Source organism: Camellia sinensis, chromosome 7 (genome assembly GCF_055761805.1).
Source record: "Camellia sinensis isolate YWXY chromosome 7, ASM5576180v1, whole genome shotgun sequence".
Classification (NCBI taxonomy): domain Eukaryota; kingdom Viridiplantae; phylum Streptophyta; class Magnoliopsida; order Ericales; family Theaceae; genus Camellia; species Camellia sinensis.
Genome location: NC_138967.1, coordinates 105,348,711 through 105,376,483, shown reverse-complemented (window position 1 = coordinate 105,376,483; position 27,773 = coordinate 105,348,711). Strand labels below are relative to the sequence as shown.

General features: G+C 39.9%; 2 protein-coding genes across 3 annotated transcripts; both read right to left on the bottom strand.

Annotated features, from left to right (window-relative positions):
* Positions 1-4,677: 4,677 nt before the first annotated feature.
* On the bottom strand, positions 4,678-8,272 carry LOC114261503 (uncharacterized). The gene is made up of 4 exons (XM_082880975.1): positions 7,618-8,272; positions 7,123-7,467; positions 6,842-7,015; positions 4,678-4,883 (listed from the first exon to the last, which is right to left on the bottom strand). Exons 1-4 carry the CDS (start codon positions 8,270-8,272, stop codon positions 4,678-4,680), a joined length of 1,380 nt encoding a protein of 459 aa, XP_082737101.1.
* Positions 8,273-17,449: 9,177 nt separating this feature from the next.
* Positions 17,450-23,444, bottom strand: LOC114260047 (replication factor C subunit 5). Of its 2 annotated transcripts, XM_082878956.1 has the most exons (9): positions 23,090-23,444; positions 22,683-22,916; positions 21,713-21,795; positions 20,858-20,937; positions 20,589-20,748; positions 19,718-19,799; positions 18,956-19,012; positions 17,648-17,686; positions 17,450-17,530 (listed from the first exon to the last, which is right to left on the bottom strand). In XM_082878956.1, the coding sequence occupies exons 2-9, from the start codon at positions 22,725-22,727 to the stop codon at positions 17,507-17,509; spliced, it is 570 nt and encodes a 189-aa protein (XP_082735082.1). In that variant the 5' UTR covers positions 22,728-22,916; positions 23,090-23,444; the 3' UTR covers positions 17,450-17,506. The 2 variants fall into 2 exon arrangements, with proteins under 2 accessions (XP_082735082.1, XP_082735081.1); XM_082878955.1 differs by lacking the exon at positions 23,090-23,444 and having other exon boundaries at positions 22,683-22,986.
* Positions 23,445-27,773: the final 4,329 nt, after the last annotated feature.

Genomic DNA, 27,773 nt, shown 5'->3' with positions numbered 1-27,773 from the left:
AGAATACCATGGTGGTTCATTCACCCGGGGCCACTCCGACGATCAAGTCAGTAATCTTATCTTTCATAGACATCAAAATAGTACTTAAACTCCAAAAAAGAACTTACCTCAAACCGACGAGAGTGCCTCACTTTTATAACCAGCAGTGACCTAGTCCCCTAGAAGCCTCACTTCATTGGACTCAAGATCAATGCTCATCTTGGACTCTCGGCTAGATAGGGATAAACTCCTCATGAGTCTTATCCTTATCTAGACTGAGAGCCTCTTCTGTTCTTGGACTCTTGTCCCTTATCCGGATTCCTTGGGACTCTGGCATTGCCGTAAAACATCTCGGCAATGCCATGGTCAACTCACATGACTCATCCACGTGGCACCTTAGCTGACATCTCAGGGCCATATTGGCCATGTGGCGTCATTTGCAAAATACTTCCCCACAACTACATCCTAGGTTCTATTACATTGGCAACCTGAGGATATAGAACCTATATCGTTTATCCACCCAACATGTCGGCCCATAATGTGGACACCACTTCGATCGAGATCATGACACGTCGGCTTCAAATAACCAAGACTCAATTGCCCATTCTTATCAATAATCAAGAACCAAGTTCTTTAAGCATCCCGACCGAGATCGCTCATTTTGCTGAGGTTATTACCTCATTACTTCAAGAATTTCAAGAGTTTCAACTATGCATGAGTTGTCACGCACCGTCATTTCAACCGTTTCTTCTATGTGTCCCATTCTTACTGGCTCGTACCAGGCACACTCTATCAAGTCACATCGTTTCTGTCCACGCCGCCTGGCAGACATGTCGATCAAGGCAATTCTATTTTGCCGCCCTTTCTTGTTTTTGACAAAACTCTCTCTCTCTCTCACTCTCTCTTTCTCTCTCTTCGTCTTTTCACTCACAATTTCAATCTCTCTCACTCTGTTGGAACTTTCTCTCTCTAGAGCTCCCAAACCTCCATTGCTGCATTTTCAAGCTTCTGTAACCAGTCCGTTCAACTCCTTCGACGAGCCCCTCACCATTCGATTCAGATCATCTTCATTGTCTGATTTCGGTGAACATGAGTCCAGTGACCATTTCTCAAGCTCCATTCTGTATGTCCTCAATTTCTTTCTTTCAATTTCTGCCTCTTGCTTCTAAATTGTTGTATTCATTCTAAAAATATTTCAATTTTCCACCAATGACTAAGAAACCTTCCTTGATGTGTTTTCCATTTTTCTTGTTCTAGATTTTGTTTTATTGTATTATGTTATGCCGCGCACACCATTATACACTGGGATCGTATTTTGGTTGCCATTCATATTTCTGTTCATATTTCCTGAATACTCACCACTACATTGATCATATCTGTGTTCTTGAATGTCTGGCATTGTTCTTGTGTTTCTGTTTCGTTTGGATTTTGAATCTTGTTTTCTCTATTTTCTTTGTCTATTTTCCAAACTCTTGCCCTTGATTCTTGTTCTTGTAGCTTTAGGCTTGGGATTTGTTTAGGGTGTGTTTGGTAACGTTTACGTTTTCAATTTATATTTACAAAAATTTTATAAACTGGTTTTTGTTTATTTTTAGAAAAATATAAACTACAAACGCGTTTGATAATTGACAAAATGTTTAAAAAATTTTAAAAATATAAAAAAGAGTGAGAAATGGCAAGTGGTGGCAAGTGGCGGCGGAAGACGGTGGTGGAAAGTGGTGACGGGGGGTGATGACGGGTGGGTGGTGGTGGTGGGTGGGTGGGTGACGGTAGCGGGTGGTGCGTGGTGGTGGTGGCAGGTGGTGCGTGGTGGTGGCAGGTGGGTGACGAATGGCGGGTGGTGGTGGGTGGTGGCGGGTGAATGGTGGTGGCGGGTGATGGTGGCGAGTGGTGGTGGCAGGTGGGTGGCGGATGACGGGTGGGTAGTAGGTGATGGCAGGTGGGTGGTGGGTGGTGATGGTGGATGGGTGGGTGACGGTGACGGGTGGTGGGTGGTAGTGAGTGGGTGGTGGGTGGGGGGTGGTGGGTGGTGGTGGCAGGTGGGTGGTGGGTGGTGGTGGTGGTGGCGGGTGGGTGGCTGGTGGCGGCAAATGGTGGCTAGTGGTGGCAGGTGGGTGGTGAGTGGTGGTGGCGGGCGGTGGATGGCAGTTGGGTGGTGGGTGGTGGTGGCGAATGGGTAGCAGGTGGGTGGTGGGTGGTGGGTGGCGAGTGGTGGTGGTGGGGGGTGGGTGGTGGTGGCGGAAGACGGTGGTGGAAAATGGTGGCTAGTGTTCGGTGGTAAAAAAAAAAAAAAAAAACTGCAAACTCAAAATGGAAACACATTTTTTGTGTTTTCATTTTTTGGCCAAATTTATAAACTGAGACCACTGATTTATAAATCAAAAATTTTACCGAACAAGTTTTTATTTGAGTTTTTAAAATTTTTGTAAATATAAACAGAAAACTGAAAACGTAAGTGTTACCAAACGACACCTTAGAAATCACATATCTAAGGAAACTAAAACAAAACCTCCATTAGATCCCCAAAACCCGTACCCTAGAGCATGCTAGGGTTCTGCTGAGGTCTTCAAACCCACACTAATCACCTTTCCCTGTAATCTGGTATCAAATACCCTAATCCGAAGTCATGGAAATGTTCAAATGGAGGGTTGATTTCCCAACCAAGCTAGAATATTTTCGCCAGGAGTTTTCTATCCCAGCCGACGTTCAACTAAGGTTGGCTAGGAAGGAGGACTCCATTATACTGGGAATGAAGACTCCATTAGGTCGGGAAAGGACAACATGCCTTTCCTAGTTGTGTCCATTATAGATGGTGGGATTAGATCCCCACTTGACATCCTTTTTCGAGAAGTCTTGCACTTTTACAAACTCAACCCCATGCAATTAGCCATCAACACATTCAGGGTTATCAACGGCGTTGCCAAGTTGGCACGTCGAGAAAACACTAGGATCACCCTCGCCGACTTCCAATTCTGTTATACCATGTGTAGCCTCAAGTCTTCTAGTGGTTATACTTACTACCTCAAAGCCCAAATCCACCGCATACAAACTCATAGCTGACCTCCCAAACTCCAACAAAGATGCCAGAGATGCCTATCTGATTGTCTCGGGCAACGGGGAATTTGCACCAGATGATGATCTTCTTCTCTTCCCTTTGCGCCGAGGAGTTTATAGAGAGGATAAGGGTAAGGACTTAGTAAAAATGCACTTCTTTTGCACTCATGCATCTATTTCTCATATTTGTTCTGAAGTTTGGTTCTTTTTCTTATTTTTGCAGCTCTTCCTCAACCGGGCAAATCATTTTGGGAGTTTTACGTACCTAGTCGAGATCTCAAGCGACTTTTGGACCTTTCTATCCTCAAACAAAAGGCTCCTCTACTGTTCAACTATGTGCCAAACTACCGCTCTCCTCTCCTTGACACCCCTAGACGGAGCAGGGCTACTACATTTCCCTCGACTCCACCAGCTACCTCTTCCCCAAGGCTAGACCAGACATCTAGTTCTGATCCTATAGAGCAACCTTCTACTTCTGTTGTTGCTCAGCTCATTCTACCAGCACAATGCCAACGCTGTCGTTGATCTCCCAACGCTCTCGCCGGCGCAGTTGAAGGCATCAGGATTTGGAGGATTCGGTCTACGATCCCACAAATCTGCCTATTGCTCTACCTATCATCAATTTTAGCACCAGAGTTACCATTGCTACAAACGTCAACGAGATGGGCTGAAAACCAACTGTTGCTGATGATCTCCTTTCTGACATTCCTGGTATTGTGATGGTCCAGTCTTCACATTCTGAATCCCAGCAGAAACCCAAACAAAAAAGAGTGAAAAAAGGCTAAGGCAAAAGCTAAGGTCATTGCCGTTGCATCTGACTCAGAAGATACTCTGCCAATCTTGAAAGTCGTTGAGGCTGAAAAGGGGCTACTGATGTCAAGAAAAGGCCTGCCAAGGCTGAATCAACCGATGTGCCACCGCCCAAGAAGCCAAGATTCAAGGGCGCAGAAATCTTGCACAGTTTCCACCCCGAGAAAATCTGGGCACTAGTTGTCATGGTCGGGGACTGACCTATGATAGTCGGTGACAGTGCCACCAACAGCTTAGAAGTCGGTGCCGCTCTGTCTACTGCGATGCTTTTACCAGTTGATATGAACAGCATATCCGAGTTCAATCAATATAAGAATTTTGCTCTGATGATGCAGTACTCCTTCTTGGTTAGACTTTATGTTTTCTTTATTCAATTTATGTTTCAATCACTTACCCTTAGTGCCACTTTTTAATTGTTTGTTTATTCTCTTCCAAGCCATCCAGCATGTGCACTCTCATGCAGTCAAGACTGAGTTATGAAAAAGGACCTGACGAAGAAAACTCAAGAGGCAGCTAGTCACTTGGCCTCGCTCAACCAAGCCGAGGTTCGCATTCGTGGACTGTTGGACAAGGCCAAAGCTGCCTAGAATGCCCAAGACTTAGTCGAGGAAAGAGCTGGGGCAGCGGAAGCCGTGTCCGAGGTGGCCAAAGCCGAGGCAAAAGTGGCTAAAGCCGATACATAACTGAAGGAGGCCTTGGAGGCCAAAGAAGCCGAAATCAAGGCAGTTAATGAATGTTGAAGGGCAGGCCGATGTACGAGATGCGTACAAAAAACAAGTCAACATAACCTGCAACAAGGGCTACTATCTTGGATGAATGAAAGCCCTCAAAAAGCTATATGTCCCCAATGACTCTCCCCTTCGTGACATCAGCCAACTCAACGTTCTTTTCCTTCCCTCTCCCAACCAATTTGAGGATGAGACCGAGGAAGCATAAGAGACCGACGAGGAGGAGGCTGAAGACAAGGATGAGGTGGAGGCCAAGGTTGTAAAGGAAATATCTGAAGCTGCTGCTGGGGTCAAGTCCCCTACTTTGAATGACTGTAACGCCCCAAAATCCGAGAATGTCAAATAAGTACAATAATACAACACAAGTAGGATAGATAACCAACACATCTTAATATACATATATAACTAGAGTTAATATCATAGATAATTTATTTGTGTTCCATTACAGGATTACAAAACATTGCCAAACCAAAAATCAAAAGGGAAAAAAAATAACTAGTCCAAGTCTTCAAATGAACCACAGCTCCAACACTTCATCTTGTTTGCCTTCGAAATAACCTTCGCCGTTGTAAATTGCTTCATCATCTGGCATGACATGCCATAAGCTTGGAATGCCTAGTAAAAACGTACACACCCTCCTACCTTCTATCAACTAATCAACCATATGAAAAACATATCGAGTAACACATAATACAATACTATAATAAGGTTCCCTAAATTAGTAGTTAGACTAGACATCTAGAATCCCTCAAAGAGATCCTTTCTCCTGACCACAAGGATTGGACACTAGACTATTCAGAACTCCCTTTTTTGTGCTTTGCAGACCTTACCACCAATGCCCACACCGATTATATATTAGGCAGTGACACCGATGGACCTCAAAAGGAACGGCCGAACAAATGGGCTCGCTTACACCCAAATCGTTCCTAGGGCTCGTTTACACCCTGCACATACCATACCAAAGGGCTCGCTGACACCCTAAAACCACCACATAGAGTCTGAATACATCTGTGCCATCCTAGGAGTTCGTTTAGACCGTTTACACAAGACTTAACTCATTTGGTATTAATTCCATCACAATTTATCTCATTCCTATGTATATTACATAAATTATTCCAAAACACTATTGTGAATGTTGCCCATTACCAACCCCTTTTCATTTCACGTTTATTAGATATTTTGATAAGCGAGTTAGTCACATTCGGTAATGTAAATGAGCATGAGGAAAATATAAGAGAGGAAATATAGATGACGATATTCATACACAAGTATGGTAAGGAAATCAAACAACATTAGGCATGCTTTGAAATGCTAACAAACAAATAACCCAACAAGGCACAATTTTCAGCACTTTTCAGAACTACAGAGTTAAAAAGAATGCTTTGGTAAAAATACTTACAGGTCATATTAGGGGGTTGAAATTGTAAAGAAACAATAAAAAACATGTCTATTTTCAATTCCAATTTTCAAAAGTTGCACAACACATCCAGAAATTCATCTATGAGCTCTGTTTGAAAACCTATCCAGATTTGTCTCCCTTTGGGAAAACTAGCTTTCCTCTCAATCTACCCAAGGATTTGCACACAAATAAATTCTTTTGGAAAGAGGACTCAGAATTCTTAATTTTGAAAGAAGAACCAACATGAGATGATTTTTGTGGAATTTTATGAAATTGCAAGAAGTGGACTATTTTCAGAGACTCAGAACAAGATTTTAAAAACAAAATATCCAAGCCCTAAAAACACACAACGAGGGGCTAATAAAATTATCATAAGTTCTAAAAACACCAAATATCCTATATTAAATTCAGATTTGATAAATAAATAAATTTGATATTTCTTTTAAAATAGAGAAGTTGCAGCAGTGCATATTTTGAATAAAATTGCAAGACAATGTCACCAATTCATACCCACATTTGCATACACACCAAAAACCCTATTTACCATTAATATATAACACAAGAGAGCATACTCGACTATAGAGTGACATGGATGACTGAATTGGAAAAGATAGGGACGGATCCAGGATTATGACTTTGGGGGGGGGGGGGGGAGGGGCAAAGTACGTTTAACCTCTAACCAATAAAATTTGAAGTTCAATACCAATTTCTACTAACATGAAAAAAATCAAAAATGTTATGATAAAATATTGAACTATATATTCCTTGTCAACATAGTTGAGTACCAAAAGATGATCATACAATTGAGAATATTTTTTGCCCCATATTCACTTACAAAAAGTAGTAACTATTTCTACATGCATTTATTTACTAAAATTAGGCATCTTCAATTGAGCTCGACGCTCTTTCATAATATCAAAAGCATGAAAGATAGAGTCTACATCAAACCCGCGAGCAATGTCTTTTTTAATGTACGTAATCAAGTAACTAGCCAGAAAACCATCTTCCATCCTATTACGCAATTTAGAATTAACGAGTTTCATTGCTGAAAATGCATGTTCCGATGTAGCAGTTGAAACAGGTAAAGTCAACACAAGACAGATCAATCTATCAATAAGAGGACAACTTGTTGACATTTTTATTTTTGACAACATTGGCACAACTCATAAATGGTTGACAGGTTCTGAAGCTCAAGAAGTATGGAAATATCAAGCTTGTAGCTTTCTAACTGATACTTCAAATGCAATTTTTCTTGCTCGGAGAAATCCATGGGGTAAAATTTATTTGCAAGATTGCAAATATCCTCAAATTTGAATGATCTATAACCATCCCTAGAATCCAAAGCTGAGCTAAGAACAAGCAATTCCATTACATCTTCCTTAAACCTATTGTTTAATTCTTGTAACTGAGAATCAACTGTAACCATAAAAATATCAACTCGAAAATGATGTTCCACGGTGAACTGATCTCTTTCAGAATGAGACTGACCTCGGCCTCCTTTATAAGGATAGCTCATATCAGGAATCTGTATACCATGATCATTAGAAAATAATTTAATTTTCTCCAATAGTGGAACCTATCCATCTTCTCTAAATTTTTGAATAAATATCTTCGTTGTAGACACCAAATGCATTGCATTTAATATACCTTGAGATTTACTTTGCAAAGCTTGGCAAAGATCATTAGTAATCTCCATGATATCTTTCATAAGATGTAAGATGAAGACAAACTCAAAAGATGTAATAGAATCATAAGCTCCATCTGCTTCAGCTCGTTGATTCGATTTGTTTCCATCATTAATTATGTTTCTTAGGATTGCACATGTAGCACTGAACATTTTTATTAAACTATAAATGGAACCCAAATGAGAACCCCATCGAGTATCTCCAGCCCGCTTCAATGTTCCAATCTGATTTTTTCCTTTACCAGTCTCAAATTCATCATTAATGGCAAGCTTTTCAGCAATATATGCAGCATGAGCAGCTCTTAATTGATCATGTCTTTTGCAAGATGAGCGAACTATATTAATTGCTCGAGTCAAGTAAGAGAAAAATTGATTGATAGATATAACCTGTTTATATGCTCCTACTAAAGCCAATTGGAGCCGATGAGCAAAGCAATAAACATAATATGTCAATGGACACTCAGCATAAAATAGAGCCTGCAACCCAGTCCATTCTCCAAACATGTTACTAGCACCATCATATCCCTGACCGCGAATATGTTGCACACTAAGGTTATGATGAGAAAGGACAGTACAAATTTCTTCTTTCAAAGTTGCCGACGTGTGTAGACACGCCATTTTTGACCGACCTTAAGACTCAGACATCACCAGTCGAGCGCTCGGTGATATTGCATATCGTGCACATTCAGAAGTTTCAGAGTCTCGGCTGCGAGCCTTGCCTCCGGACTTTCGGATTTTTTCGTGCCTTGCCTCGGTTTGCGAACCAGGCTCTGTTTTCTCTGTTTTCTCTTCCTGAAGGGAGGGAGAGGTCTCGTAGATCATCTCTCAATGGCCATAGGCTACGTTTCATGGTCGTAGGCCATTTTTCCCGTTTGAGCTCGGTTTCCGATTTTTCGGAGCCGACGACCGTGTGCCTCGGTTCGGGACTGCCTAACCACCTCCGTTTGCTCCGGTTTTTGGTATACACCTTATTTCCTCCCTTTTGAGGAACACTGTGGCTCGAGAGACCAACTTCGTGGTCAAGCGCCACCTCTAGTGCTTAATAACCCATTTTTGGGGCCTCGGGCCGCGCGTTTCGGTCCCCGAACCTCCGTTTTGCATCCGTTTTGGTTCATTTTTGGTGGAGACCTTATTTTCATTGTTAGAAAGCTTGTAGGAGGGTGGGAGGCCAGTAATTGTTCTGAAAAGCCAGTTTTATTTCTTCATCGCTCTCCGTCGCCCGTTTTTCTCACTAGAAAGCTAATGTTGACCACCCTTAGGCCACTTTTTCTAGCCCTAAACCACATATTTGTGTTGTACACACCTGGGAGGCCACCAATATGAATAGGCCGGCCAGTAATTGTCTCTGAACCTTTTGAACCCCTCTAAAAAGTTGGCTTTTCTCTCTCCTGGTTCACATTTTCTGGGTTTTGACCACATAGTTGTGTTGTGCACACATGGGAGGCCACATTTTTGAGGTGGACGGCCAGCAATCTTCATTGACCCTTTTGACCCTTGGCCGGCTGGCCACCTGAACCTTTTGAACCTGGCCGGCCAGAATCCTCTCTCCAAGTGCCTTCCAGCTGTACCCTCTGTTTTTTCCCAGATTTTATATCTGGGGGGCTGCCTTTTGGAGGGGAAATTTGAATTTGATTCTCCCCCCCATTCCTCCACTCTCCTCCTCTATATAACCAACACCCCTCCTTCATGTTTGAGGGTTACAAAAATTGTTTTGAGCCTTGCATACAACTCTCTCTCTCCCTCTCTTCCAAACCCTTCAAACCCTAAGGTTCTTGCCCCATTTACACTACCACTCATAGCACCACACCTCCACCCTCCATTCCAGCCCTTTGAAGCTGATTTCCAGAGGCTAGGAGCACTATTTCTTGGACCAAAAGTTGTTGAAGACTTAGGCTACAAGGGTAAGTCTATTTTCCTTCTCTTTTAGCTCTATTTTGCATGCTTTCTTAGCCTTTGTTGCTTGCATTTTTGGGCTCCGACCCAAACTGGAAATAGTCATATTTTGATCTTTTCTCCATGTTTGATCAAGGGTATTTCTCTGTTTGAGGTCTCCTTCTCCCCCTTTGTGTTTAAACTCTCTTTTAGGCCTATTTTTGCATGATATTTTAGGCTTATTTGTGAGCTGTTTTGGACTTGGTCATAAACTATGAAATGTCTTGTTTTGAGCCCCTCTTCAACCTTGTTGAAGAGATCTCCTCTGTTTGAGGTCAGATGCTACCACTTGCCTCTTTATCCCTCTTTTAGGCCTTTTTCTTGCATGCTGATTTAGCCTCACTTTTGTTCATTTTAGAGACTTGATGTAAACTGTAAAGTGCTTCATTTTGAGCCCCTCTTAAACTTTGTTGAAGGGCTCTTCACTTTTTGGGGCCAGCTTTTGTCCCTTGTCTCTATTCTCTCTTTTAGGGCCATTTTTGCATGATAGATTATCCCTATTTATGTTCATTTTTGAGACTTGTTATAAACTGTAAAAAGGATTTTTTTGACATCATCTTCATGTTTTATTAAGGGCATTATTTTATTTGAGGTCACATGCTTCCTTGTATGCTTGATTGTCCCTTGTTTTGAGCCTTACACCTAAGCCCCAATTGCATGCTTTGTTTGGCCTTCTAGACACTGAAATCCAGTGGATTTTCAGTGGCTAGAACACTGTTTTGAGAGCCAAGATTAGAGAGGGGTGACCTCCTCTCTCCTTCTCTTGTTTGGTGGCCTTTTTGGCCTTCCAAAGAGACCCTACCTTGCATGCTTCGAAGTCACTTTTCAGGATCAATTTGGTGAGTTTTAGGACTACCATATTTTATTTTCATAGTTGTTTATGTCATGCTAAATGTCTACCTTGCATGTGCTTAATAACTCCTTGCATGGCCCTCCAAAGTAACTCATTATTTTTGCATACCATGGTTGCATATCAGTGGTTATTTGGGCCTATTTTCACATGATTTATTGATTGATTTTTGCTGGTTTGGTGAGATTACATTTGCTTCATATACTTTCCATGTAAACCATGATTGCTAGTCAAGATTGCATGCTATTTTGTCCACCATGCTAGCATCTTTTGGCCATACTTTGAACTAGAAATATTCATGTTTTGGGACTGCCTTGGCTCTATCTTCATGCTTCATGATCAAATAATGCATGCTTTGTATAGCTATAAGTCATTCCATGTGCCTAGTTTCGAGTTTCGAGTTTCATCTCATGCATCGGGTGCCATTTTTCCATGTTTCAGGGCTATTTAGCATCATATTTTAGTGCTGGAATTTGTGAGTTTGCATGCCATCTTGCATCCCTTGCCATGCCTTGTTAGAGTTACATGTTATGCCTTAGGTTCGGTCCTCGATTTGCGTGCATATGTGCACGCATTTTGAGAGTCTCTTTTTTACCTAATGGCTACTGATGTGAGTGTGGCTGAGGTCCACTCATGTTGGTGTAAGTCCATCGTGCATTGTGTATGCCATTTCATTTCATAGCATTGTGTATGCTAGGTTGTATGTTAGAGCATTGTGTATGCCTCATCACATCATGCATTGTGTATGCCACTTCATAGCATTGTGTATGCTAGATCGCATGTTAGGATTGCATTCATGCATGTCATGCATATCGCATTGTGTTTGGGATAGGAGTTCGCCGAGCACGGAAAACGAGGGACGTTTCCTCAATTCCCGGTCGCCGACACTCCGGATTATCCATGATGGAGTCTAAGCCCTGTTGTGTTTTCATGTGCATTCATTCCATATTGAGCCATGCAATTCGACTCCTCGGCCATCATGCATCGAGATGCGCGATTTGTGGCACGAGGATCGAGGACTACACTCCCCGAAGAGTAGTCATGCATACATATGTGAAAATACTTTGCCATGTCCCTTTATCACTCTCTGTTGCAGCAAATCAGAAATCAGCAGCCTTTCGAAGCTTGGCACGCATTCCAAGAAAAATTACAAACAAAGGCAAACCGAGGCATCGCAAGGGATTTCCGCGCAAGGTAAATTCAAGCATGCATCATTCATCATCCGGAACAGAGCTGAGGCGGTCCATGGATTTGCGTGCAATTTATTGCTTTCCTAGATTAATGTGTTAATTAATTAGGATTTTGTATTTATTCGGGACTGTATTATTTATTCATTTGGGACTGTATTATTCTTTCGGACCCTCTGTGCGAGGGCACAACTGTAATAAGTGTGCGTGTGTGTGATGTATGTCTTCCAACCCCACGTCTTTCTCCCTTTTATTTACCCGCTTATGATGGTTAGATTAGGCATGTTTCAATTAGCATGCAGTATGATAGCATGTTTGCATTCATTCACCTGTCTTGCATGCACCGGGCTCGGCGTATCATACTAACTGCATTTGTATTTCAATTCCGAGTTGAATACTTGTTAGTTGTAGCATTTCACATGCCATCTTTAGAATAGCCGAGCCTATCTTAGTTGCATTTTGCGTGTGTTACATTTGGCATTTCTGTATAGTTAGGATCATGCATGGATTTTTAATTAGCTTCTATTTTGGCTTGGAGTACTCGGTAAGTTTTATGCTTTAGCATCCTTGCATACGTGTGAGTGACTGCCATGATAGCATGCTTACCATGAGGCTATTTGCTTACGTGATATATCTGCCTGAATGTCTGTGGGTGAAGGTTGGGTTATTTGAATTGGAATAAATGCATTGACTGTGAGTTTTAAGCCCACTAGATAGAGGCAAAATCATGTTTTTCTAAGCCCACCCGAGGGTGGCAAATCCACATCTAAGCCTACTTGCGGGTAGCACCATCAAACCACTTTCAAAAATAAACATGAAATGTTTTGTTCTAATTCAGGCGACCCAGTCTATACTTGTATGCTGTGCGCATCACATAGTAAATCTAGGCTAATAACCGGAATAAGAACACATAATGTTTTCAAAACTCGATATCATGGTTAGTAGAGGCCGATCTTTGATCGGGCGAGCAGGGGTGCTCACGAAGTGACCTTCCCCAATCGTACCCAAGTTCCTGAGCCGAGGCAACTTTGGTGATGACGGACACGTGGCCTTAGGCAACAAGTCAGGGTTTCCTAAATTCCCCCATTAAAAAAAAAAATATTTAGGTGGCGATTCTGTATCTGGCAAAGCAGTCCATGTTTGGCACTTCTTTTCTAAAAATCTGTTTTCTCAAAACGATTTGCCGGATTTGGACTCTTTGGTTCAAGATTAAGAACCGTGACAATTCGAGTCCGAACTGTAGTGAGGCCCTCCTAGGGCGCGTCTACAACGTGGTATCTAACACATGAACTATGTCAAAGAAACGCTCTTTTATAAAACCATATTTATCAACAAATCTCAAAATAATTGCCATTTGCTCTCTTTTCGATTCATATTCAGATTCATCAACTAGAATGCAAAAATTCCCATCATTAATCTCCTCACGAATGAATTTTTGTATCTTATTAGAGAAAATACTTAGAATCTGCTTTTGAATCCCATGGAAATGATATGAAGCATTTTGAGGAGCATTTTCCAAAACCACTGCTGCCACATCCTCATTATAAGAAGCCAAGAGCTTTATCAACTCAATAACATTCCCTCGGTTGTTAGATTCATGGCTTTCATCACGACCTCTAAAATCATACGCTTGGAATGTTAACCATTTAATCACATCTATCGAGGTCTTCAATCGCAAACGATTTCTAGCAATTTGTATGGAAGTTTGTTTTTCAACAATTGCCTCAATATGTTGTGCTTGATTTGTTAAATCACAACAACATTTGACAATAACTCTATGCGATGAGTTAGGATCCTTGCCCATATGCAATAACAGAGGACAATTCTTCCCTTCATTGACTTTCTTTCGAGAAGAAAATCCCTCGATCGTAAAAGCACTAGATCCAGGGCGTCCAGTTGGCTTAGTAAAAAGAAAACATGGAAGGCAAAACGCACAATTTTTTTGTTGGAGAGTATTCCAATCAATTCGGAAATAACTTGTACCAAGAATCTAAAAAACGACGTCCATTCTTATCAGTTTCAAAAGGTTGATTGCTCAGAGCCTTGGGTTAATATGGCCTGGATTTGATATAAGCACGTTTGATCTGATCACGTTTAGATACCGGGTAATCCCATATTTGTTGACGCAACCTGTAGACACCCCATTTTTGACAGCCCTTAAGACTTGGGCGCCACTGATTGCTTACTTGATGGTGCAGGCTATGCAGTGCAAAGGTTCGATTTCTTCGGCAAGGAGAGAGTCAAATCCCAACCTTACGCCCCAGTTGTGGACCAAAACTAGTTTGACCAAAGATTTTAGGCCTTAAAACCCCCTTTTCCAAAATATTTTTGAAAAAGTTCTTACGATGTTTCGACGCTCGCATTTATTAAATGTTGCGCTTTTTGGTAAACCGAGCAAAAAAAAAGTGGAAATGAATGAAAGAGAGATGAAATCTCTGAAAAATCTTTCAAAGCACCTTATTTAGGGGTTTGGGTTGAAGAAAAGAGGAGGGGAGGGAAGAAAACTAGTTTGGGAGAAGGTAGGCATGAATCCGGTTGAGCCAAAACTGAGAAGTCTACACTAAAAGAAGCATATCTCTTATCACACTTCAAATTTGGATGTGAGGCTGACACCATTCGAAAGCTTACTTCTAGGGCTTCAATTTAGACACAAGAATGACCTGCAAAGGAGTCCATATGAAAGAGATATGCCCATTTGAAGTCGGGCCCAAAAAGCAGATTTTTGCCTATTGGCCAGAAAAGTGGCCGGTCGGCCAGTTGGGGTGGCTGGTCGGCTACTACAAGTGGCTGACTGGCCACTTGTGTCCAAAACTCAGATATTTTGTAGATCTTTTGCTCCAGCTGTCTTCCAAAAGCTTCAGCTGTCCTGTAATCAGATATTTCAACCTTGAGCTCATATTTTGCTATATATGGAGGCCATATCTCATATATTGAGAGGTTAGCAAGTTTTGGGAGCCTCTCTCTCTAAAAGTCCTCTCTCTCTACATTCCTCTCTCTCTCTCTAGAGTCGTCTCTCTCTTGCCCTTTTGTGCATACAAGAAGAGAGTGTGCATAAGAAGTAGAGATACACTTCTCCTTTGCCTAGACATCCTTTATCAAAGTTGCATATCTTTGGGTTGAGGTCCCTTGGAACCTATTTTTGGGCTGTTGGAAGGTTGTTTGAGCCTAAGAAAGTGGTTGATTTGTGCTGAGCTTCAAGAGGTATAACTCTTTCCCTTTTAGCTTGTTTTGCATACTAGCTTTGCCATAGTTTTCAACTACTTTGGGGTTGTTTTTGGGGTGGTATTGAACTACAAAAACCTCTATTTTTCAGTCCAAAAAGTGTTGGTTTAAGCCTTTTTTGGTTAAGGGGTGGTTTCCCTCCTTTGCTCTTTGGCTTGTAAAGCCTTTTGAGCCATCTTTCAAAGCTTTTGAAACAACCTTTTCTTGGCCTTTTAACCACTGAATTCCAGGGGAATTTCAGTGGCAAAAAGTTGGTTTTGAGGTCCAAAATAGGAGGGGGTGGCCTCCCTTCCTTGTATTTTATTTGCATGTGTTGATGGCCCAACATGTGAGCATGTTTTTCTACCATCTCATGGCTTGATCTCAGCATGTTTTTGGACTTATTTTAACATGTTATAACTCTATTTTTGGCTGGTTGGAGCACCTCTTGTTTGCCTCTTACACTTGTAGTATAATTTTGCTTACTAGCCTAGCATGCCTACTGAGTTAGCCTATCATTCTAGCTTGTGTTAGCTTAACTCCAACACATTTTTGCTACTAATTTAGCATGCTTTAGCTCTGCTTTGGGTGGTTTTGGTCATATGTGCTTTTCTTTGTATAACTATAGTGTAAATGGCCTTTAATAACTTTGAGTTTTGGGCCTCTAGCATGCTTTTCTTGTGATGTTGGCATGATATAGCATTATTTTGCATGTGATTTCAGAGCATATATTACCATCACGCTCTCACATATCCCACTATTTCATTGCTTTTGAGAGCTGTGCTTTGTGTCTTGTTTGTGAGCCAACATGCGAGCATGTTTTTCTTGCCTCTTGTGCCTAAGTTTCAGCATGTTTAAGTCACTGATTTGGCATGATTAAGCTCTGTTTTGAGCTGGTTTGATCACATGAGCTTTTCTTTATATGCTTGTAGTGCAATTGTGTTAAATTGCCTAGCATGTGCTATTGTTTTGGCTTCTTAATATAGTTATTCTTAGCTTATTTCAAGCATGTTTTAGAACTCCATTTAGGGTGTTTTAGGACTGTTTTGGACTATTTGTCCCTTTTGAGCATTGTGTTGCATGCCTCTAGTATTGTGTCCTTCACTAGCCTAAATGTTTTTGGCTCTTAACATGTTGTACATGAGTTGTTTGCATGTTATAGTCTTATTTCTCATGCCATATCAGCACTGAATTTCTGCAATCTTCTTCCGTGCTTCACTCTTTCATTTTCTTTGAAAGTAGTCTCAAGCCCCTTGTTAGCTTGAGCATGGAATTAAGGCTCTCATGCCTAATGGTTTTAGCCTTCTCTTGAGGGTTTCTACTAACCAAAAGTATGAGGCTTCTTTCATGTTCAATGTGCTTGTGGCTGAGGCCATCTTTCCCATTAGAGGACTTTCACATTGGACTTAACCGGTTAAAGAATGCCTTGGTAATGCTAAAATGAGTAAATAAAATGAATCAAGTAAAACTTGAGCAAGATAAGCATCCGTGTGTTGCATTGCATGTGTTTGGATCGAATGTTAATCCAAATACAAGAAATGTGAGACGTTTCATACTTAAAGTGATGAAACGTGTCACGTTTCTTGGTCGCCGTCACCCTTGATCATGCATGATAGGGTGATGACCCATTTGAGTCTTATGTGCGCATTCATTCACTACAAGAATTAACACTTTTAGCAATCAAAAAATTGGTCACTAAAAGTCAATTTTTGGTCGGCAAAAGTTATCCGCGACCAAAATTTTTGGTCGCTAGTTTGGTCGCCAATTGAGGGTCGGCAAAAGTAATTCGCGACCAAAATTTTCGTTGGTTGGCAAAAGTTGGATTTGCCGACTAAATTTTTGGTCGCTAAATATTTAATTATCGCGACTAATTTATTTTGTCGCTAAAACACTTTGGTCGCGAAAAGTGATATTTTCCCGACCAAATTTCTTAGTCGCCAATTGTCACATTTCGCGACCAAAAAGTTTGGTCGCCAATTATCACATTTCGCGACCAAAAAATTTGGTCGCCATTTGTTACTTTTCACGACCAAAACTTTTGGTCGGCAAAAGTGAGTTTCCACGACCAAGAGCTATTTTGGTCGGCAATAGATGTATTTTTTGCGACCAAAACTCTTAGTTGGCAATTGTCATTTTTTACGAAAACAAATTATTTTGGATGTCGCGACTAATAAATTGGTTGCCAAAGCAGGAAAACAATACACCTGTAATTCCTAATAATTCATTCAATCCATAATAAACCTATACTTTTAAAGCATCATTCAAATTAACCGAATCATTAACATTCGACACAATACATAATTCATTAACATTCGACACAATACAACTATTCTAAGCTTTCATTCACAAGTCACATCCATCTAGCATAACAATTTGAAACATAACTATTTGTTATCCATGCGCAGCTATCAACAAATAAAACTACTAATATTTGTTATCCATACACATCCATCCAAAAATATTTAATCCTCCCTTGTGGAACCTAAATATTTAATCCTCCTTGTAATAACTAAGAGCCACAAGGTCTCAATAAAATTAAGTTTCTCTCCTCTGTAGCTGCTTCAAAGGTCTCACCAGCCACAAGGCCCGGAACCTGGTCATCGTCATCTTCTTGCATAGCAGTTGCATCGGCACCAGCACCTGCACCAGGTGCCTGCTTCTGGAACTGCTCTGCCAGCTTCCTCAAGTTGTCCAAGTTATCGGGCCCTGAAAGAAGGAAATCCAGTGAGTAAACACATCAGGAGAATCTTTTCAGTGTTAAGAATAAACAGATCCATTTAATATAAAAGAAAATGATATTATAAGAAACACAACTGCACATACCCAATTGGTTAATAATTCCAAGGAGAATGTCTTGCAACTCTGGGGAAAAGGAAAAAATTAGTGGTTCAATTAGAATCTGGTTAGTCTAATAATTGAGAACTAGAAGAGATAATTGAATAGCTCAAGGACAAGCAATAATATATGCCTCTGCTACCAAAAATAACCAGGTGGAAGGGTCAAAAGAGAGGAGAAACAAATATATTGAATTTTCAGTTCATCCCAAGGATGTCAAATTTAAAGAATTTGCAGCCCCTTCTTAAGGTGCTGGACATTTCTATCTTTTCCTGGCCCAGATACTTGATGTGGGCTCTTCAGATTGGTGGGGCTTTAAGCTTTGATTCTTTAAATGGAGGGATAACCTAAACCCTTTGTAACTCAAATATAATCTAAAGTTTCCAGTGCAGTCAAGACTCTTGCTCGGGCAATTACGTTTCAGAGTACCAACAATCGTGAGATGCTTAACAAAAATGCAGAGAATACATATCACAGGATGTTTTCTACATGTGTAGGCAGGCCCACTGAACCAATCAATGTAGTTATTTATCACTTTTCCAGGCAACCCCAACCCCAATTCCCACACCGCCTTCCCTTCCTGCAGGCTAAAAAACAAAAGGAAAGAAAGGAAGGAATGCATTAACACACAGCTATATCAATTCAGTTTGCCCTCAAGTTTTGCAACCAAGGCAATGTTAGAAGTAGTTTTCACTGGATCATGTTTTCCTGCTTTATGATGCACTACTTGGGAACAAAGTACAGAAGACCTTATTTTCAAAAATGTTTTATTATAATCTATATTACATGGACCCTTCTAAATGTGTGAGGTACCCATGTTAGACACTCGACCTAAGATAAGCATCCAACACGTTTACTTGGTCATATGCACCTAAGAAGTACGCATTTACTATGTAACTATGCATAAGTCTCCTATTTTGTGCCATTGTGCATAAAACGCTCTATGTTAGTTTGTAAACACCAATTTGTTGTAAAAAAATACAAATAAAATTAAATTAAAGTATTTAAGAAATATGAAATCTAGAAATATAATAGAAAACCACCACATTTACAGCTTGTCCTCTAAAATTCACTATTACCAAGCAGAGTACTTCCTTGGTTGGAAATCAAAGCTTTTATCCACAAACAAACAAACAAACCAAAGGGAAAGAGAAGAGAGATAAAAAGAGAGAAAAACTAACATTAGTGCACCAACTTTGCCAAATTCTAATTAATGGAGAAGGGAGAGCTATCATAATTATATTTATGTAGAGAATAGTATTTCATATTGACGACTAGAAAGGGAGGAAAATATACTCTTTGTTTGAGGAGAACCACTAACAACCCAAGTGTTGGCTGCAATAGAAGCTTGAACTGAAACAAACAACAAAGAAAAACAAAACCTATTAGTTACCTAGAAAAATAAGAAATGAAAAGACAAAATAAAAGGATTTACAACCATGGTTGGTGTTACCTTTGGGATTTATGAATTGGATAACTACATCATCCTTAAATATTAGTAAATTAACCAAAATCAATAAATTAACCAAAATCAATGAATTGGGATTTATGAAAATTTGTAATCTGCTCCACATTTGTTGGTGTGTAGGTTAAATTAGCTTTTGGTGTGGAGACTAAAGCAACAATAAAAGGTGGTATTCTATTCAACCATAACTACATGGCTCCAATAGAAAAGCAGTGAAAAATGTGTGCAATGTGTTTTGTGCAATGGATAAAATGAAATCCATTGGTGTGTTTTGTGCAATGTGTATCACACAAAAAAATTCTGGAGGGGTGTAAGAATAGAGGTATAAGTCGATCATACCACGAATATGAGAAGTACAATCATGGTGTCAAGAGGTAAAAGGAAGAAAGGGAATCTTAGTTATTCAAATTTTATACAAGGTAGTTATTGATCTGGTTCTGGTGTTAATTTAGTAATATAGAGAAATTATAGAATCATACCCACTTATAATTTCTCCAATCTGCATTTTTGTGAAACTGGAAGTAATCATACACACAAGCACTCACACAAGCACTCACACAGACACAAAAGCAAGGAGTAAAAGATTTTAAAACCTGTAAAATGTTCAAAGCCTTTCTCATGTCACCATTGCTAAGTCGTACAAGTGCCTTTAAGCCACACTCAGGTACATCAAGCCTAGTTCAGCAAAATCATATAGTATTAATCAACAACACCAGTTACAGAAGTACAACCAAATCAAGATAACTATAGCTTCACATCTTATTGATTTTTCAGGGTAGCAAGGCAAAATATAACATAGCAGCCTTCCAAGTAACCTGCTATTCCTCATGTTGATGAGCTCAAATTATTGCAATTGTCACACATAAAGAAGCAATAAAAACCCCATGCAGGCCTCTTTTAAGACAAGTAGGCTCTGTTAAGTTGGGCTATCAAATAACCCCTTGAAGAACCTAAATATAACAAAGTGCGACAAAGGAACACTGAAAATTGATGGCCATGACATTGTTAAAGTGAGTATTCTTGATAATTTTGGATTGATCACCAAAATGAGAGTCCAAACGGGGGAGACCATTCCCCAAAGACACAAAAGTCGGAACCCAAGCTTAACACAATTGGTCAGTGCAAAATGGATTCATGAATAATCCAAGAAGTGGCATTAAAGCTTTTCATGTTGCAATAAATAACACTCATCAAATGCCATATGCCACACCAGCTGCAAGTCATTATAACAAATTATAAACAACAAAACGCAGATTTTTTTTTGATCAACAACAAAAGGCAGATCATGATATGTATTTTCCGTCATAAAAAAAGAAAAGAAAAAAGGAATAACTTATTTGGCATAAAAGAAAAAATAATAATAATAAAAAGCAATGTTGCTTAAGAATGATTCCATGACAATATACAGGGCAGTTTAACTGTTTGGTAATAAGCTTGCCCCCAAAAAAGTTGTATGGAACTCACCTGTCAGCCTGAATAACATGTTTAAGTCGCTCACTGACATTAATGGCATCAAGAGGAGCAAACTGAAATCGAGTACATCTTGATTGCAGAGCTGGAATAATCTTGTTGACATGATTACAAATAAGTGCAAACCTAGTGCTTTTTGTGTACTTCTCAATCACTGCAACATGAACATGGAAAACTAGGTGTATGAAAAAATAAACAAACATAAAATAAATATAATCATATTTTGGAGCAGAAAAATAAACAAACATAAAATATACTTTTACCTCGACGAAGGGCAAATTGTGCATCCTTTGTCATGGCATCAGCTTCATCCAATAAGACCAACTTCACTGATGCTTTTGCACTGAGAAAAAGAACATATTTCTTATGTAATTCATGCACACTTGTCCAGCAACTCATTGAGTTAAATTAAACTGCCTCAATCTAACAAAATAAGAGTGATATTAGCATTACTCTCATTTTGGACACAACAATATCATACAGACTATAATAATGCTTTGCTTAATTATTGAAATAGAAGATAGGGCAAATTTCACTTAAACTCCTTGTGGTGTGCAGAGACCTCCCTCCTCCGTTGCCCCTCTTTCTGATAAAAAATAAAATTCTTCTTCTTCTTCTTCAAACATTGATTTCGGTCTCCCTCTTTCTGCTTCTTTTCAACCCAAATCGCCTACCAGCGGAATTCCTGTGCTCTCTGACTGTTTCAGGTTCATTTCTTTTCTTTTCTATTATCTTTTTCTTCTTATTTCTATTATATATGAAAATTGCAATTACCATCTGTTTGTTTGTCGAGAAAACTGTGGAAAATAAATCATTATTAATTTCTAAAGTTTAGTTTGATACATAAATTCCACATTTGTTACAGACCAAAAATGAATCAATGAAAATTTTCCAAATATTAATAATTGGTACAAGACAAATTCAAAACCTTCATCCCAGGCATCTGGACCCAATCGACAGTAGTTCCCGTAACCTTTGAAAGGAACTCTGTCAAGGTCTCCTCTGCAATTGAGAGGAGTATGCAAAAGCATAAAATTTAGATAAAAAACAGTGTCAATATTACAATACTACATATAGTGGGGAGGAGGGAGGGAATGGCATTGATGTTAGAGGGTTACCTAGCAGGGTTATTAGCATCTCTAATAGAATGTTGAGTAGTAGTTACCACAAACTCATAGCTTGCATCAGTAGTTGCCGACGCCTGCAGAACATTCATTGAACATAGGTATCTAAGCCAAAACATGAAAATGCCATAAGGAAACTTTACTTTTGTTGTATTTCAGAACAGTTCAATATAATTCATGGACTTTTATTATATTGTAGAGCAGTTAAATATAAGTAGAAAATTGAATAGGCTACCAATTTCACTGGCTATCGGTGCAGAGCATTGAGCAAATATGTTTGGACATCCAATTTGAGACATAAAATAGATATAATAGGCATCTGAAACACCTAGAATACATATTGAATTTCTAGTAGTAGATCTACAATGAAAAAAGTGTATGTGATTATTCTAGAAAAAATAAACAAAAAATAGGATGGACTTTAGACAGTTATTGTATGCGATCTACCCAATGCTAGGTGTAGACGCTTCATATTCAAATGGTAACCATAGTGTTAAATTGATGCCAATTTGGCATGCTATAGCTTCATTGGACAAATCATGATTATATTAACATGAAAAGTCATGTCATAACCTTTAAAAGAACAGATGAATGTGAGTTACCTCTCTTCAACGCAGTTCAGTTCTTGGAGCTTGTTAAAGGTAAGACTTTGGCCTTTGTTGGGGACTCAGTGGGAAGAAACCAAATGCAATCATTGATATGCCTCTTGGCTAGTGTAAGTGCTCAGTAACTCATTATAGCATTATGTATAGATAGATATACCAAGTAATATTTCAACTTCAAGTCTAACAACCACCCTTTTCAGTTTTTGATATACCAAGTAATATTTCAACTTCATTGGAACAAACATTTTGTGGTGAAAATGATACCAAATCTTTGAATAAAATTGCCGACTAAAGTCAAAGACAAAGATAAAGATAAAAAGTCATTCCAATAGTCCGTGAAACTTCGAATAAAGGCATACCATAAGAACCATCGGTATGACTATCTCTGATGGTTGATAAGGCATAAACTGACAATAGAACTGATTTATTCAAACCAGCTTTCAAGATGCTAAATCCAAATGGAAGGCAAGGGGCATGCTGCACTATTGCCGAGAATGAAAATAACATTTCAAAACCATGGTTATGAACTGCACATAAGCATACAAGCAAAGCTATTTCCAAGAAATCCCAAGAACTGTCACTTTCAAGGAGTCCTACATCATTTCAAATAGAAGTTTTGTTGATTAAGTACCACATGAAAAAAAAAAAACATAAAAACAGAAAGAAAGTGAAATGTATACAATTGTACAAAATTTAACTTTCCCTTGAGGAACAATTATTAAAAGCATAACCATGTCCTCTTAAAAGCAGTAACATACAAGCATACCTAACTGAGATATAATTTCCAGGCTCAACGACCCTGTTTGCTCCAAATAATTGGAGACAGGATCAATCTGAATAATGTACAATATTGCAAAATGAGCTTCGCAAAGAAGAATCAGGGATTGCCATATCTTTTTGCTGATGTTGTGGCTCAAAAGATATGTCAAAAAGAATATAACTGAAGCACATATCAGGATTTAAAACCAATTAGTAAATTACCCTGGAATCGTCAATGAATAAATAAATAATTCATAAATAAATAATAAATTAAATTATGGCTAACTAGACAGAGGACCAGGCTGGATGAAAACCTGGAGTGCAGAATGGATCGTAAACACTCCTGAATTAGGGCACTTCTCTCTGCAACAACATCAGGAAAGACATTCCCAAAAATCTTTCTGGATACCCGTTCGACAGAGGACCAGGTAGAAGGGAGAAACCAGCATTGCCCAGTAAACAATGTCTTCAACCGACGATAGAGAGTGCAAAAATCACAGTACCGTATGCATATGTATGCTTTTGGCGAATACCTAGCAACAACCACAGCAGCGAATACCCAGCAATCGCTCCATCTGTGTGAGAGAAAGATAGAGGGCGATGGCGATTTGCGGCGGTGACGATGTGCGACGGATGTGAGCAACGGTGGTGAGGGACTTCGGTGAGCTAGACAGAGTGGGGACCAATTGAGGGCACCGATTGAGAGAAAGAACACAGAGAGGGAGAGGGTGGACCGAGGCACAGAGCGAGATAGTCGACAATGGAGATTAGGGCTCTTTTTTTTTCTTTTTTCTTTTTTCTTCTTTCATGGTACAAAACGACGTCGTTTTGTAAATGACGACCAAATTTTTTTGTCGCAAAAAAAATTCAATTCCCGCCCCACTAAGTTTCAAATTTTCCTCCCAAACTTTTGGCGACCAAAAGACCACATTAGTCGCAGAAAAGGTACCTTTGCCGACAAATTTCTTTAGTCGCCAAATCTCAATCAACGGCGACTAAAATATTAGTCGCTAAAAGTACAAATTTGGCGACCAATTTTTTTTGGTTGCTGAAAATAAATTTTTGGCGACCAAATTTTTGGTCGCCAAAAAATATGTGACCTTCCGCGACCAAATTTGTAGTTAGTCGGGAAAAGTATACCACTTTCTGCGACCAACTCATTTTTTGGTCGCCAAAATATAACCTTCTGCGACCAATAATATTTGGTCGCCAAAAACAATGATCATTCGCGACTAATTAATATTTGGTCGCCAAATATCATTTTTTTGCGACAAAAATTTTTTTGGTCGGCAAAATTAGTCGCCAAATGTGTAAATTCTTGTAGTAATTAAGCTTGTTCAAGCTTGGTCCTTTGGCCATCATGCATGAAAATGCTTGATTGATGGCTTGAGAGCCAAGTGCCATGCTCCTTTAAGCTTGAGACATGATGAGGAGAGTGGCAGTACATACATTTCCTTGCAAATACATTGATATGCCTCTGTTGTTCTCTGTTGCAGCAAAAACAGAAGTTTAGAAAAGCAGGTGGCCGGCCGGCCACTTGGGGTAGCTGACCGACCACTTTCACTAGCTGGTCGGCTAGTTGAGGTGGCCGGCAGCCACTTTTTGTGGCCGACCAGCCACCAGTCCAGCTTTGGTGCAAAATGATCTTGTTTTAAGGCAGAAGCAGTCTGGAATGTTGGTTCAATGTTCAGAAGTCACGGTGAATGCAAACAGAGGTAGTTGGTGGCAAAATAATGGATTTTTGGGAGGAAGGCAACCGTGCATGCATATCTCTCTCACCTGCGAGGCCGCTTTACTCATTTTAATTAGTTAGTTGTAGCTAATTATTTGATTTGAATAATGTACTTAATTAACTTAGTATAGCTAGTTATTCAAATTCAATTGTGTTGTAATAATTAATTAGCTTAGCATAGTTAATTAGTTTTTTTGTAATAATTTGTCTAATTAGTTCAATTAGATTAATTTAATTAGCCTAGCTTAGAATAGCTTAGCTTATTTATTCGGACCCTCCTTCGCGAGGGTATAATTTTGTAATAAGTGTGCGTGCGTGTGTGCGTGTGTGCATGTCTTCCAACTCTACTTCTTTCTCCCTTTTATTTATCCGCTTTCGATGGTTAGATCAGGGATCATGTTTCGATTAGCATACCTTATGCTTGCATTTGGGCATCATTCATTTGTCTTGCATGCACCGGGCTCGACGCATCATTCAAACTACATTGTCTATTTCAATACACTTATTTGAATACGTGTATCAAATTATTGTATTCATATGCCATCTTAGATAGCCGAGCCTATTTAATTACATACTGCATGTGTTGTATTAGGCATCTTAACATAGTTAGGAATCATTCATTTTTCTAACTTTGTTTTCTTTCTTGGCTTAGAGTACACTGTAAGTTTTACGCTTTAGCATACTTGCATAAGTGTGAGTGTTTCCATGATAGCATGCTTGCCATAAAGCTATTTTCTTAAGTGATTAACTGCATGAATGCCTGTGGATGGAGGCTTTGTTGCTTGAATTGGAACAATTCGATAAATGTGAGTTTTAAGCCCACTTTGCGAAGTGGCAAAATCATGTTTTAAGCTCACTTGAGGGTGGCAAATCCGCGTTTTAGCCCACGAGTGGAAATTTCAAACCATTTTCACAAACAAACATGAGTTGTTTTGTTCCAATTCTCACGATTTAGTCTATACTTGTATGTTGTGCGCATCGCATAGTAAAGTTAGCTAATAATCGAAATAAGAACACATGTGTTTATCAAACATCATATCATGATAGTAGAGGCCGATCCTTTGATCGGGCGAGCGGAGGTGCTAATTTCAAGACCTTCCCCTCTTATACCAAAGTTTCTGAGCCGAGACAACTTTGGTGATGACGGACACGTGGTCTTTGGCACGAGTCAGGGTTTCTTAAATTTCCCAAAAATAAAATATTTAGGTGGCGACTCTGTAATTTGGCAAAGTAGTCCAATTTTGGCATTATTTGCTTTAAAATCAATTTTTCAAAATGATTTGCTGGATTGGACTCTTTGGTGTTTATCAGTCTCACATTGCACTTTGTGGGATTAGATTCAGAACCGTGACAGGAGTTCGAACTGTAGAAGACCAATTCGCACCTCTTCGAAAGGGGTGCGCACGAAGAAAGTCGAGTCTACAGTTTCTGGCGACTCTGCTGGGGATTTAGAGAACTTGACTCGAACTCATGATATGTTGTTTTATTTACATTTATGTGTTTCTTTGCATTGCATTTCCATAGGTGCGCCTAAGTCATAGTGTTTGCCATCTGCTATTCCTGAACGGTTTGCCAGAGGCTCGCTTGGAAAAGCTTGCCAAAAGGCTGACCGGTTGCGGGCTTTGCCACAATGGGAACACAAACCTTGGATCTGGATCACCGCTATACCGTTTGATCCTCCTCTCACTTTTTGGTGTTAGGTGCGAGAGGTATATTAGGTGGTCCTGCTGAGGCACCTTTTTGACCAATCGGCCTAGTTGCATATCGGAAGCCATAGAGACTGTTCCCAACTAGGATATGATGCTCACCCGAATGCAGGATTGTATGAAACTGCATGCGTACGTAGTAAATCCCTAGCTCCTGACAAAATTAGGACAGGGAAACCCTACCCCATCATAGGGGTGTTTTGGCTCCCAATTAACTGATATGTGCTTTAAAGTGAATCTGTACAGGGATATGCATATTAGTTGCCAAGTTGGTATCTGTTTTGGGGTAGACTTCAGTGTAGAGAGCACAATCATTCAGTTATGCTCATACCTGTTTTAGTGAAATCAGGCTGAGATGTTGCCTATTTTCTCTTTTGCAAGGTAGTCCTGGAACCATAGCTTCAGAAGGCTCCAACATCCCTCGGGTACTCTGGATTTGTATCGATAGACTTTGTCAAGTCAGAATTGGTTTAGAAGCAACCTGTGTTTACCTCACCCGCACCAGTTACAAGACGAAGGAAATTGATGCAGAATTCACCAGTGCAGTTTCTACAGCAGTCACACTTCAATTCACCCGGGTCTAGTCTGGTCTGGGAACAGTTGTCTGCATTCAGCTCAACACGAGATCAATCACCCATTCCCATGGCTCAATATCCCCCAGCTAGTGTCGAAGAACAGATACAACACCTGTAATAGACAATCGAGGCATTGCAACAGGATGTAGTCCGTTAGGTTGAAGTCACGGCTCGTTAGGCCGAAATGATAACCTGGCTATAATAACAACAGCCACAGCCGACCGCGGCTTTTGTATTTCATACACCTTCCACGGGTGACCTGACAGCCGAAGCCACTGCCTATATTGCTAATGTCCAAGAGATTCAAGGCAATCCGGCGGAGCCAATCCCAGAATAGGCCTCTAAAGTCCTTGTCTATTAAACCGAAGCTCCGTTTGAATATGAGGTTGACCCAACTGTACTTAAGGCCAATAAACTGGAGAATTTATTCAAACAAGCACGGGAAGTGAACTCTATCCTAGATTTAGAGGACAGGTATATTGAATCTGCAGTTGCCTTACCGGAGCGGTTTAAAATGCCGCATATCAACTGCTTCGATGGCTCTGGAGACCTAATGGTGTATCTCCATCTGTTTTCTGATATCCTAAGGCCAATGGGTTTGACCCTAGCCCAGAAGTTGTCTCTCTTCGGCCGAACCATGTATGGGATAGCCGTAATCTGGTATTCTAAATTGGAGAA

Excerpts from the sequence above, each read along its gene's own strand:
- LOC114261503 (XM_082880975.1), bottom strand. The coding sequence starts at position 8,272 with ATGGCGTGTCTACACACGTCGGCAACTTTGAAAGAAGAAATTTGTACT. Across the intron at positions 7,468-7,617 it reads TTTGCAAAGTAAATCTCAAG|GAGGCCGAGGTCAGTCTCAT; the intron begins GTATATTAAATG and ends ATCCTTATAAAG. Across the intron at positions 7,016-7,122 it reads CATTTATGAGTTGTGCCAAT|CAATGAAACTCGTTAATTCT; the intron begins GTTGTCAAAAAT and ends ATGCATTTTCAG.
- LOC114260047 (XM_082878956.1), bottom strand. The coding sequence starts at position 22,727 with ATGCCTTATCAACCATCAGAGATAGTCATACCGATGGTTCTTATG. Across the intron at positions 19,013-19,717 it reads AGGCTTTGAACATTTTACAG|TTCAAGCTTCTATTGCAGCC; the intron begins GTTTTAAAATCT and ends TGTTTGTTTCAG. Across the intron at positions 17,687-18,955 it reads TGGTTCTCCTCAAACAAAGA|AGTTGCAAGACATTCTCCTT; the intron begins GTATATTTTCCT and ends CCTTTTCCCCAG.